Source organism: Trichechus manatus, unplaced genomic scaffold (genome assembly GCF_000243295.1).
Source record: "Trichechus manatus latirostris isolate Lorelei unplaced genomic scaffold, TriManLat1.0 scaffold00029, whole genome shotgun sequence".
NCBI classification, from domain to species: domain Eukaryota; kingdom Metazoa; phylum Chordata; class Mammalia; order Sirenia; family Trichechidae; genus Trichechus; species Trichechus manatus.
In genome coordinates, this window is record NW_004443965.1 from 19,259,825 (window position 1) to 19,273,195 (window position 13,371).

Here is a 13,371-nt window from a genome sequence, read left to right on the forward strand (position 1 = left end):
AAAAAAAAAAAAAAAGAGGTTGAGAAGTTAGAGGGTTGATATGTTGTGGGGTTGTTAACCAATGTCACATAATAATGTGTACTTCTGTTTCATGAGAAACTATTTGTTCTATAAGCCTTCACCTGAAGTACAAAAAAAAAAGACAAATAATCCAGTTAAAAAACAGACAAAGGATATGAACAGAAACTTCACCAAAGAAGACATTCAAGTGGCTAACAGACACATGAGGAAATGCTTGCAATCACCAGCCATTAGAGAAATGCAAATCAAAACTAGAATGAGATACCATCTCACCCTGATATTACTGGCACGAATAAAAAAAAAAAAACAGAAAATAACAAATGTTGGAGAGGCTGCAGGGAGATTGAAACCCTTATGCACTGCTGATGGGAACACAAAATGGTACAACAAAATGGGCTTCCTTAAATAGCAGAAATAGAAATATCACATGATCTGGCAATCCCACTCCTAGGTGTATATGCTAGAGAAATAAGCCATCCCGTGAATAGACATATGCACACTCGTGTTCACTGAAGAATTGTTCACAATAGCAAAAAAGATGGAAACAAGCTAGAGGCTCATCAACAGATGAATGGATAAACAGACTATGGTACATACACAAAATGGAATATTATGCAACAATAAAGTATAATGATGAATCTGCGAAGCATCTCACAACATGGATGAATCTGGAGGGCATTATGCTGAGTGAAATAAGTTAGTAACAAAAGGACAAATACTGTATGAGACCACTACTCTAAAAACTGATGAAAAGGTTTACACACAAAAAGAAAAAATCTTTGATATTTATGAGCGAAGGGAGCAGTGGGGAGAGAAAAACACTAAACAGACAATAGATAAATTGTAACTTTGGTGAAGGGTAAGACAATACACAATACTGGGGAAGCCAGCACTACTTGTACAAGGAAGGCAAGGTCATGAAACTCCAAAGACACACCCAAATTCCCTGAGGGACAGAATTACTGGGCTGAGGGATATCGGGACCATGGTGTTGGGGAACATCTAGCTCAATTGCCATAAGATAGTTTACAAAGAAAGTGTTCTACATTCTATTTTAGTGAGTAGGTATCATCTTGAGTCTTAAAAGCTTGTGAGCAGCCATCTAAGATACTCCACTGGTCTCACCCCTTCAGGAGCAAGGGAGAATGAAGGAAACCAAAGACACAAGGGAAAGATTAGTCCAAATGACTACTGGACCACAAGTGCTACAGCCTCCACCAGACTGAGTCCAGCACAACCACACGGTGCCCGGCTACCACTGACTGCTCTGACAGAGATCACCATAGAGAGTCCTGGACAGAGCTAGAGAAAAATGTAGGACAAAATTCTAACTCACAAAAACAAACAAGCAAAAAAAGACCAGACTTTACTGGTCTGAAAGAGACTGGAGAAACCCTCAGAGTGTGACCCCTGACACCCTTTTAGCTCACTAATGAAGTCACTCCTGAGGTTCACCCTTCAGCCAAAGATTAGACAGGCCCACAAAACAAAAGGAGACTAATGGGCACACTGGCCCAGGGGCAAGGACGAGAAGGCAGGCGGGAATAGGAAAGCTGGTAATAGGGAACCCAAGGATGAGAAAGGGAGAGTGTTGACATGTCGTGGGGTTGGCAACCAATGTCACAAAACAATATGTGTGCTAATTGTTTAATGAGAAGTTAGTTTGATCTGTAAACCTTCATCTAAAGTACAATTTAAAAAAAAGATTAATTAGGTAATTTAGAACAAACAACATGAAAAAACACTCAAACTTGATGAAGCAATGAGAATTTATAAATAAGTATTTTTAGTTGTTATAAAATTTTATACAACCAGTCTGCAGAGAATTTAGGCTATATCTAGTAAAGTTGAAGCTGGGCCCAATAATTCCATTTCTGGATCCTTGCCACTATAAGGAGGGCCTGTGACTCAGTCATATCAGTGTCTTCTGGAAGGGTGTTAGAAATGCAGAATCTTGAGCCCCATCTCAGACCTACTGAGTCAGGATCTGCTTTTTTAACAAGATTCTCATGTGATTTGTTTGAGAAGCACTGATCTATTTAACTCCACTTTACATGTTTACAAAAAGATATGTATAAGAATGCTTATAGTGGCATTGTTTATAGGAGCAAAAAGTTGGAAACAAATTAAATATCCATTAACCATGGAATGGATAAATAATTTGTGGCATTAGTCACAAAATGGAACTCTCCACAACAGTAGGAATAAATGAACTAGAGCTGCTTGTATCAACACAGATGAATCTTACAAAAATAATGTTGAGTGAAAAAAGGAAGTCGCAGACGAAGTGTCAGAAAATGATACCATTTACGTAAAATTTAAAGATGAGGAAGAAAATTGTTCTAATGTTGCTAAATGACACATACATATGGTCTAAAAGTATAAAGTCATACGTGGAAATGATAAACATTAAATTTAAGAGTGAACAGGGGCTTCAATGGGATAGATTCTAATATTTTTCTTAAGCTTTTTTTAAAGCACAGAGGTATTTATTATTCTTCATACTTCATCATCTTTATATTTTTGGTACATCTTATACAATGCACAATAAAATGCAAACATAAAAGAAAAAAATTCAAGGCTAGTGGTAGAGTAGCTATTTGAATCCAAGTCTGTGGCCTGGAGCCACTCTTCCCAATTATCACATCACTCGTCCCGTTGTCCAAACAGCACAGCTTTTAGTCTGATATTTTGTAATCACAATTGCTGCCTTTATATAAATAATATGTTATAAAACAGGATGAAAGCAATGTGTTGAGCATTGGTTTTAGTTTTATAACAAAAAAATGTTACTTGCCAAAGCGAGTTAAATGGTGGGCATATTCCCCAATTAAGGCTAGATTAGGGTAGTTGAATTTGGTTCCAAGTAATAATTAACTAATATTTGATTTCCAAGCATTCTTAGAAGAACAGGAAGTCTTGAGCTAACCTTCCAAACATTTTTGTCACCTCAAATATGCTATTACCCTTACGAAAATAAACAGTGAAAATATTGTCAGAAAAAGAGCATTATAGAAGAACTGAGCTCTAAAAAGTATGTTAATAACAGCTGACATTATAACCTGATAATTTCCCACAACACGAATACTGCCTTTTCATTTTTACTGTGTTTTTAAACATATTATTTGGCTCCATGAATTTCAATTCTTTATGCTTTTGAACAAATGGTTGAGCTCCCAGGAAAAGGGCAGACTCAAATTCAATACCGATTATTGAACTTTTGTTGACAAACTTTTTCTCCCCCCTCAATAACTTCTAATTTAAGTCAAGGATTTCCAAAATGCAGAGGTCACATTATTTTTTTTTTCCACATAACTTGTCCTCAGAATTTTCTAGAGAATTGGAAGCTTAACAAATTCTTTAAGAACAGGGAGAATGTAACAGACACATGCAAACTGTTTTTAAAATAAACCCTCATCTGAAAGAATCTTATTTTTTTCAAGGTACTGCTCTTTCACTAAGCCTACCCAATGCTTTTACTCCAGGCTTCTCAGTAATTAATAATTCTTGATTAAGAGAATTAATATTATTACTTTGCATCACTATTACTACTATTATCAATTGACTTGCCCAAGGTCACGTACATAGTAAATACAACACATTACATATTTTTTTACTTTTTATGTGCTGTGATTTAAGAGTGTGTGTTAATGAACCAAGCCAACCTTACAGTCCTCAGAGCAGAGACAGAGGCTTTCATTGTTGGTGTTTTGCCACTGAAAACCCAGTATAGTTCTGGACCTAGAAGAAGTACCTGGCATACAGAAAGAACAGTGAAGGAATGATGTGATTAGAGGCAAGTAGACGGTGAGAATTAGAACTGCCCTCCCCCAACCAAAAAAAAAGCATGCCCAGTTTAAAGGAAAATTTATTCTCTTGGATTTTTTGTTGCATTTCTTGTAAATGACCATTTAATTCTCACTATTAGAAAACCATATTTCCAAAATTATCTAAGCAAAAATTTTGTCTTTGATGCGGTTTTCTAGTGAATTCCAAACAAATTCATGGTTTTGGGAAAACTACTATAAGTGCTATACTGCTTTAGTTTTTGAGGACTGAGGAGCATTAAATTCAGAGTAGTATTTTCCACTTAAAAAAAAAATAATCCATCTTAGTTTCAATTACTTGAAGGAAAAAAAAGGAAAACTTTTTTCTTTTTCAAATATGACCTTTTAGAAATTATTTTGTAATCCTCTTCCCTAAGTGAATTTTCAACTCTTTACCATATAGGTTCTTTCCTCATTAATGGAAAAATCAGCTCTAATTTGGTGGATAAACATCAATTAATTACTGAGAAGCCCCAATCATTACTGAGCCTTTGGTATTGATAAGACATTCAGGGTACCCAGAAAAACTTCAACTTATCATCTTATCTTGTGTCCCTGTTCGAAGAACTACATTGAAATGCTGGGCTTGTTTCAAATTTCCTGTGAAAGTGTTAAAAACCTTTATCTCTCATAAACTATTTTAGAGAAATTTCACATGATGGATGATGTATCCAACCCGAGATCCATAACCAGACAAGTTCAGGCTTGCATCTAGTGTATTCAAAAAAGAAATAAAAGCAGAATGACTGGATTTTTTCTTACCCAATAATATATCCAATATAAAGGTAACTTTTCTATAGGTTAATTTCAGAGGCCTTGAAGAACAAGAGCCTAGCTCTTCATGCAGGAGCTTTGGTTTGCACTATTTTCTTCAGTGGTATCTGAGATTCTGTATCTTAAAGGGTTAAATGCAGAAGAATTGACAAAGTGTGAACATGAAGAAATGCAACATCATTCTGCTATTATTATATATCACAGTATTTATTCAACAGTGTAAAAAGTTATACACAATTATCTATTAGTCACTTGAAGGCTATGGAACCATAGGCAGTGCTGAATACCCTTTCATACTCCCATTTTTCTTCCTAATGTTCATAAGAATGCCTAAAAGATTAGTTCTAAATTTCAAGAAATGAAATGTTTGAAATAGTATATACATCATTTCTGAGGACAAAACACAGGCTAATTGGTTTTTTCTCCAAACTTAAATAAAAGTGCTGCATTTTGGAATATTAGAGCAGAATAGCAAATGCCAGACCTCAAGAATAATAGTAACTCTAGATTTTGGAAAGGAAAAATTGGCTTGTCAGTTATAAAACCATTTGGGATCCAAGAGATGAAAACATGATTGCTGACATATTTACTAATTTATTTGTAATTTGCATATTTATTTGTGTTAAATCAGATACAATTCCTATTCAAGTATGTCTCTGATTGTATATATATATATATTTTTTCACTTAAATGTCTTTTATTCTTTGTTCCTATTGTCAACTATGTTTCCAAAATTTTGTCTTTGGAGATTTCAGATCTGCAACTGTATTTTACCAGAGCTATTTAGTTCTGCATTTGTGATAATATTTTAAAAGGAGGAATGAGTACCTGAAGGAATCTTATAAGACTTCCTCAGAATCTGTAGCTGTTATTGCCATGTATACTTATCTATTTCTTTTAAATGCTATGAATCATCATAAATGGCAGATTTGTTCTTGTGGCATCCTGAAATGATCGCGTGGAAACTGTGCCCAGCACTGAATTGTAAAACAATCCATCTTCAAATACTTTGCACACTTCTCCTCTACTGTCTGCATCGACCCTTCTGGCTATTTTTTGGTGTTTCAGTGATTGCTTTTTTGTTGGGTCTTGGAGAATTCAAAGCTATGAAATTGAGAACTCATATTTGAACACAATATTAAGAGTAGTACAATCTGTAGTGAATTTGTGTATGTTATCTAGGATCACCTATTTGGGGGATTGCATTTTAAACTTTTCCTTCACTTCAGTCATGCATCAGGATGTATTGGTAAAACTTGTTTTGTTCTGTTTATTCAAATTGATTAATAATCCCATTCTTTATTATGTTTAAAGGGAATTAATTTTAGTTTTCATGGTAAGAAAACAGTTTAGGAAAAAAACCCATCGAAGCCTCTTTATTTTCTATGTTTAGTCATCCCTATTTTGAAAATTTAATACTCTTTTTTTTTTTTTTTTTTGCCGTTAAAGGTGACTGTACAAATGTGTGAGTCCCAAAGTGCAGCCTTTGCCAGCACAAAGGCCAAACAGGTGAAGGTGTTTGCCTAGGTTTTTTAAAACTGCATTCCCACATAGAATTTGTGAATGACAGATGCTGCAGGCTTTTCAAAGGAACTAGAAAATTTAATAAGCTTAATATACAGGTTACGATAAAGAGTGCACTAAAATGATTTTTTGAATAAAATAAAATAAAATAAACCTCGATGTTACCTTTCTTTTAAACCGTCTTTCCTTTTCTTGAGGTTGTGGGATTTCCTCAATACTTGTTTCATTTCTGCAAGACAAGGGCTTCCAGATGGCGCTCTAAAGCGTTTGCCGGAAGGTGGCGACATAAGCCCTTATTGATTAGAGCTGTCCCGGGTGCTGAACATAGTTTCAGCGTTTAAGAGTAGTTCAGCGGCCAGCGACCAGAGATTCCACCAAGTTCCCCCTAGACTTTTGTAGGCTTTGGTAAGAAACCAAAAAGGTCATATGAAATGCCCCGGCCTCTTTTACAACTCATAGGCAAAGTATTTCCTTCCCTAAATTTACTCGCCCCAAAGCTATGAAAGTGTCAGTGCTCACTTCAATTAAACGGATAGTGGTGATGGAAAGGTGTTGTGTGTGTGTGTGTGTGTGTGTGTGTGTGTGTAGATTACATACCGAATTGGGTTCTTCTTTTACTTTGAGATGCAGCTGTTTACCCGTCCTTGTCCTTTGATATGCCCTTTATAATTCCTTTCTCCCCCAATTCCCCAAGATTATGAAGAAGAAGGGAAAAAAAAAAAAAAAAAGTGCAGCATCCTCCCCAAGGGAGTCAGGCTGGACTGTGAGATAATTAAAGGGGTGGTTTTTAAAAAAGCTAAGACACACTCCATCTACTTCCCATCAATTAACAATGATTTATAGACTGACTCAGGGCTGTCCACCTCCCATTCCCACTCCGTGTGCCTCCTTTACTGATTTCCTATTTCCATTCTGTGATGTTCACGCTATTTAAGAATCTAACAGAAATCGGAGGCAATGGGTAGTTAAAAAAAAACAAATTTCCCCTCGAGTTTAGCTGGGTGGAAGGCGGAGTTTACTTGCTGTAATGTTGGTCTGACCAAAGAATCTGATGTGTGTAAGCTAGTTTTGAGTCTCTGTACACAAAAGGGCTTGAAAGTAAAATGCCAAGCTGCGGGGTGAGGGGTGGGGGGCAGGAGCCAGAGGAAGGAGACAGCGTTGGGGAAGTGTGAGGAGGGGAGTGATGGCGTGGGAGGGAGGGAGATTGGCTGTTGGAGAGACACACAGAGGGATAAAGAAAGGGGAGTGAGAAGGGAGAGGGAGACTGAAACGGAAGGCTAGTGGGAAAAAGCACGGTGGTGGAGGGAGGAGGCTGGAGAGAAGAGAGTGGAGGAGACAGTGGAAGAGAGGGAGGGAGAGGAGGGTAACAGAGTGACCGCGGAGGATGGGGTTTCTCTGTTCAAGTTACTTCTGGGATTGGAGACTGTTTGCTAGTGGAGAGACTCCGGCTCAGGCAACCAGCTGAGCAGCGACAAAGTAAAATGGACAGCAAGAGACAGACGTTACAGCTACCTCTCCACCGCTGAGCGTTCTCCAGCCAGCTTCAGTGGCCCAGCTGACGTCTTTGACTGCGCGGGACCACCGGAGCCCAAGCAGCGCCTAGAAGCCGCTCGGGCGCGGATGCCTTCGCCAGAGAAGTAAGAACTTCCTGCCCTGGTCCCTGCACCTTCTCTCCGGAAAAGCCCCAGGAGGGGAGAGAGGAAGACCCCAGGGGGAGGAGCAAGGGGGGATCCTAGCGCTGAGCTTTCTCCCCTCCCCTGCCCCCGCGGGGCGCACAGGCATGGATGTGCTCAGCCCTGGCCAGGGCAACAATACCACCTCAGCAGAGGGTCCCTTCGGGGCAGGGGGCAATGCTACTGACATACCCGACGTGACCTTCAGCTACCAAGTGATCACCTCGTTGCTTCTGGGCACGCTCATTTTCTGCGCTGTGCTGGGCAATGCGTGCGTGGTGGCCGCCATCGTCCTGGAGCGCTCCCTGCAGAATGTAGCCAACTATCTCATCGGCTCACTGGCCGTCACCGACCTCATGGTGTCGGTGCTGGTGCTGCCCATGGCAGCTCTCTACCAGGTGCTCAACAAGTGGACGCTGGGCCAGGTCACCTGTGACCTGTTTATCGCGCTCGACGTGTTGTGCTGCACGTCATCCATTCTGCACCTGTGCGCCATCGCGCTGGACAGATACTGGGCCATCACTGACCCCATCGACTACGTGAACAAGAGGACGCCCCGGCGCGCCGCTGCTCTTATTTCTCTCACTTGGCTCATTGGCTTCCTCATCTCCATCCCACCCATGCTGGGCTGGCGCACCCCCGAAGACCGCTCGGACCCCGACGCCTGCACCATCAGCAAGGACCAGGGCTACACTATTTACTCCACCTTTGGCGCTTTCTACATCCCGCTGATGCTCATGCTGGTTCTTTACGGGCGCATTTTCCGAGCCGCGCGCTTCCGCATCCGCAAGACAGTTAAGAAGGTGGAAAAGAAGGGAGCAGACACCCGCTGTGGGGCCTCGCCAGCGCCGCAGCCTAAGAAGAGCGTGAATGGAGAGCCAGGGAACAGGGACTGGAGGGGGGGCGTGGAGAGCAAGGCAGAGGGTACTCCTTGCTCAAATGGCGCGGTGAGGCAGGGCGACTACGGCGCCGCCCTGGAGGTGATCGAGGTGCACCACGTGGGCGACTCCAAAGAACACATTCCGCTGCCCAGTGCGGCCCCCAGCGCGCCCGCCTTTTTCGAGAGGAAAAATGAACGCAACGCTGAGGCCAAGCGCAAGATGGCCCTAGCTCGCGAAAGGAAGACGGTGAAGACGTTGGGCATCATCATGGGCACTTTCATCCTCTGTTGGCTGCCGTTCTTCATCGTAGCCCTGGTTCTACCCTTCTGCGAGAGCAGCTGCCACATGCCCACTCTGTTGGGCGCCATAATCAACTGGCTGGGCTACTCCAACTCTCTGCTCAACCCTGTTATATACGCCTACTTCAACAAGGACTTCCAAAACGCGTTTAAGAAGATCATTAAGTGCAAGTTCTGCCGCCGATGATAGGGGAGTAGCCGGCGAGTAGGGGGCTACAGGACTCTTCCTACCCCCTTTGCCTCCCTAAGTCCCCCTGGGAACAACAACCACTATAACTTGCTACTTTTCCTCTTCCCCAGCTAGCTGCTCTGCCCGCGCTGCTTCCAGGCCCAGTCCTCCTCGGGCCAGAGGAGGGCGCTCTGTGCAAAGAGGCCCCAGAGGTGGGGAAGGCGGCTCAGAAAGGAGGGCTCAAGCTTCTCCAGGCGACGTTGGCTCAGACTTTGACCTCTGCATCCGTTTTGGTTCCAGCAATTGCCTGCTCCCTCTTCTGCCTACCCCCCACCCCTAAAATCTTCCCGGCATAATGTTTAAACCTCAGTCATTTAGGGCAAAAAATCCAAACAGAAAATAAACTGTTCACAGCAGCTGCATCTACTAACGACACCTACTTCTAGCGCCCCACGTCTAGAACTTGGACTTAAAGTTCAGGACTTTGCTCCATTTCCCCCGCCCTTTTGCTATAGGAAACTTCACTTTCTTTAGATCTCATGATCTATCTCTTCTCTCCTTTCCTAGCTTCCCTGTGCTAATTTGCTTGCCTGAAAAGGTGGGAGGGTCCGCTTTTCTGGCCAATGTAGCCCCAGGAATCCCTGCCTCCTCGCGCAGACTACTTAGAATAACTCGCCTATGCACAACACTTGCTTGCTTTGCTTTCTTGAACTCAAAGCAAGTGGCCGGAAGATGTCTCTTACAGTGGGCTTGTAAGTACATGGCTGGGACAGTGGGGGAAAGTGAGGAGGGAGGGCGGAGGACTTATTTCGAGTTTGCCTAGGTGTCCACACACACCGAAGAAACTGACAATCGTACAGTGGGAGGAGGAAAGCGGGCTTCCGTCTGTATAGGTTGCTGCCGAGTCTGCACGTGCTGGCAACGCCACTTACCCACTGCAGGAGGCGCGCGTGGCAGCTGTGTGTGCACTTGGGACGCCCAGCGGCCTGGGATCCTCCGCTGTGTGCTGTTTGCGGTCTGGCTTGCCCTGGGCTCGCGGGGCCGCCTGCTCCCTGGGACCCTACCCAAACGGCCCCGGGACGCGCAGGTGCTCCAGAAGACACCAGGCTTTGCGGAAGTCGGCAGCGCTAGGTCAGAGCTCTTAGGGTCGGAGAGACCAAGAGGTGGCGGAGATGCCAAGCGCGCAGCGAAGAGGAAGGGCTCCCGGGGCGGGGTGTGCGCACGGGCGGGTCCTCTAGCTGGCGCTCCCAGTGAAACAAGGAAGGGCAGTTTTATCCCTCGTATGTGGACTAAGAAAACAAAACAAAGGAAAAGAAAACAAACCAGTTGCAGTGGAGTCGTTTCTGACTCAACGGGATACCGTGTGTACTATCGCCAACTAATTGATTCCTTGGTCCTTTTCGGTGGAGGAAAATAGCTCCTAATACTGCACTGGATTTGTTCTGCAGGACGTACAGGACACAAGGAAAGTTACCATGACTTTCGAGGGGGTCCCGATATAAGTTTAGCACTATCTGTGACCTCAGAAGAGGATCCCTTAAATTGTGGGACCCCAAGGGACCGGCTAGGGGTGGGCCTCTGGGGAGCCTCTGAGAGTCTTGTACAGCGTTTTATTTTCTCCCTGGCGTGACCGTATTGCTCCACAAAAGTGTGGGAAAGCCAGCTTCTTGCCGCTTGAATTTATGGAACACTCTAGAGATCCAACCTTTGCCTCTCACTAAAGTTACTCTTTCAGCCTTGCTCTCCTGCTGAGAAACCTGTTACAATTTTTGCTGTCCCCAGAACGGGAAGTTATCTCGGTGCTCAGTTTGAATGTAAGTTTCTAACCACGTGGTGGGGATCAAGAGGTCTGACGTTGTTAGATCTAGCCTCTAATTTTCTAAAGAATGGTGGTTCGTTTTCCAGTACTAGCAGAAAGTTACTGATTTTTACTTCCCTCTTCCTTCCACTGTGACTTTTGAAAGTTTGCTTCAGCTGTTTTGAGAACCGTGTTGTATTTACGGTTTGCAAAATTTGCCAGTGAAAAGTTCACTTGTGTTTTTGGTTAAGAGGGGAAAAAAGCAGCGTTATCAATGAAGCTATTTTATTGTTTGTCAAACTGAAAAAAACCTCCATTTGATGTCTTTTTCCTTAACCTAAAATGGGTGTGGTCATCACATCCCATTAAAATAGAGGAAGCATAAGAACTTTGAGAATTCAATGGATGGTTTGGCTATGCATATGTGACGTTGACAAGGGGTTGTGGTGGAGAAGATTAAGGTAAGACTGCTCCAGTCCAACTTTAGTCATTGGAAACTTCAATTTCTTTTTTGCTCTCAATAATTCAAATAGAGCTATATGAGAAAACAAACTTTTCTGTATGTTTTACTAAATTTTTAGAACAAATTCTATATTTAAAATAATTCAAAACCAAAACGTGCTCATCTAAATTATGCCTTGGCCAGCAAGTACTACATTCTGAGTTTTAAAACTTCATTTATTTGTGTCTTTTACAGAACTGTATGACAACGGCTTTCGGACATGTATTCCTCCTGCTCTGGAGGATTTACACAAGAAGGGGGAAGGGGCGTTCAATTTGGGGTATAATTGCCAAAGCAATAGAGAAGGCAGAGGAAGAAGTGCAAAAGTGCTGTGTAGCTAGCTGTAAAGAGTCCCTGATGCTTTTTATTTTCTTTTAAAGCATTTGTATTAAGGCAAAGTATTTATGCATCAAAACTGGCCTTCACTTTTCCCTGTAACAATAAAGAGCTTTAATTATGGCAATGCTACAATAAACTGATATAATTACACATGCATTTTATTTTAATCAGAATATCTGTGTACTTGTATTTCTTTGAATAATTTTACAATTAGTTAAAAAAACAAACAAACAAAAACAAAAAAAAAAACAGTTATCAACAGAAGATCCTGCTCTGCAGGACAGGGATCTTACCTTTAGACAAGTAAGTTTAGTTTTCAGCACTGAAACTCAATCTAGATGAGAGATTTCTTTTAAAAAATCCTGTATCTGTAAAGATAAAGTCACATCTTATCATTCAGGCATGAAACCATGCATTTTCCCTGACTGACTTCTGCACATAAGATTCAGGTATCTGTCTAATTAACAGGGACAGGGTGTGGGAACATGCCAAAGAGAACTACAGCCTCGGTTAAGAGCAACAGAAGCCCATCTGCTCTTTTAAAAATCTTTTTTAAGCAGTGGACAGTGCTGAGACCTCTCCTCCATCTTCCCTACAACTTCTGGCCAGAAGGAAATGGCCACCCTTGGTTTCAGAAGAAGCAGCTCATCTGTTTTGGTGTTCATCATTCAATTAAAAGTGGAGGAAGATTTTTATTTCTGCCTGAATCTCATTTGATAGTGGAGTTCTATATGAAAGATGTATTACTACATTAAAATTAATTCTTATGCTCTCTCCCCTCCCCCTCCCCGGAAATAATCAGTAACAACTCTTGTTTCCCATGTTACACTTCCCTGAAATTATCTACAGGTAGGTGTGTAAAACCCACTGCTTTCCGGTGTCAGAATGACTGCTGCAGGGCAAGATGAGCCCAGGTAACTCCAAGGGTAAATAAAGGTCAGGGCTTTTATGGCCACGGCAGATAGCACCCTGAGCTACTACTGGGAGTCTAGTTTAGGCAATGTATGTGTATATATATATCCTCCCAATAATGAAATGTAGAGGTCAAAGAATTGAGAGAACAGTGCTGTTTTCAGTTTCTCAATTGAAAAGCATTACATAAATGCAAGGCTGACTTTGAGTAAAATGCTGAAGTTGACACATTTGCCTTTTGGATTCTGAATATACCCCTCTGGGCCCTTGTTTCTTGCTCTGGCATCTCTTCTTTCAGGTACACAATAGCTTCATGTTTTCCACAGGCCTTCCTGAGGCCTCTATCAAAACCTCAACTAACACAGAGAATTATTATCAGTCACTCCAGTGTGACTAATCGGTCTGCTAACCAATCAACAGCCATCATGTGACAGACACTCTTCCATAATACTGAAATATGGGGCTACAAATTAATATAAGATACTATAGTCACCCACCCTGAAGGAGTTTTCAGCCTACTTGGGTATACAGGAATAAACTACTAGGGGTAAGCAACTAGTCGTAGCAGGATATAAGTGCCAAATAAATAGGATGGATTATAGGGTCTTGGATCTATAAACATTCAGAGAACAAATATTAGTTTGGGCTGGGA

General features: G+C 42.0%; 1 protein-coding gene across 1 annotated transcript; it reads left to right on the forward strand.

The window, feature by feature from the left end:
* Positions 1–7,846: 7,846 nt before the first annotated feature.
* HTR1A (5-hydroxytryptamine receptor 1A) lies at positions 7,847–9,199 on the forward strand. Its single transcript, XM_004374552.2, has one exon. The coding sequence runs from the start codon at positions 7,927–7,929 to the stop codon at positions 9,184–9,186; it is 1,260 nt and encodes a 419-aa protein (XP_004374609.1). The 5' UTR covers positions 7,847–7,926; the 3' UTR covers positions 9,187–9,199.
* The last annotated feature ends 4,172 nt before the right edge of the window (positions 9,200–13,371 follow it).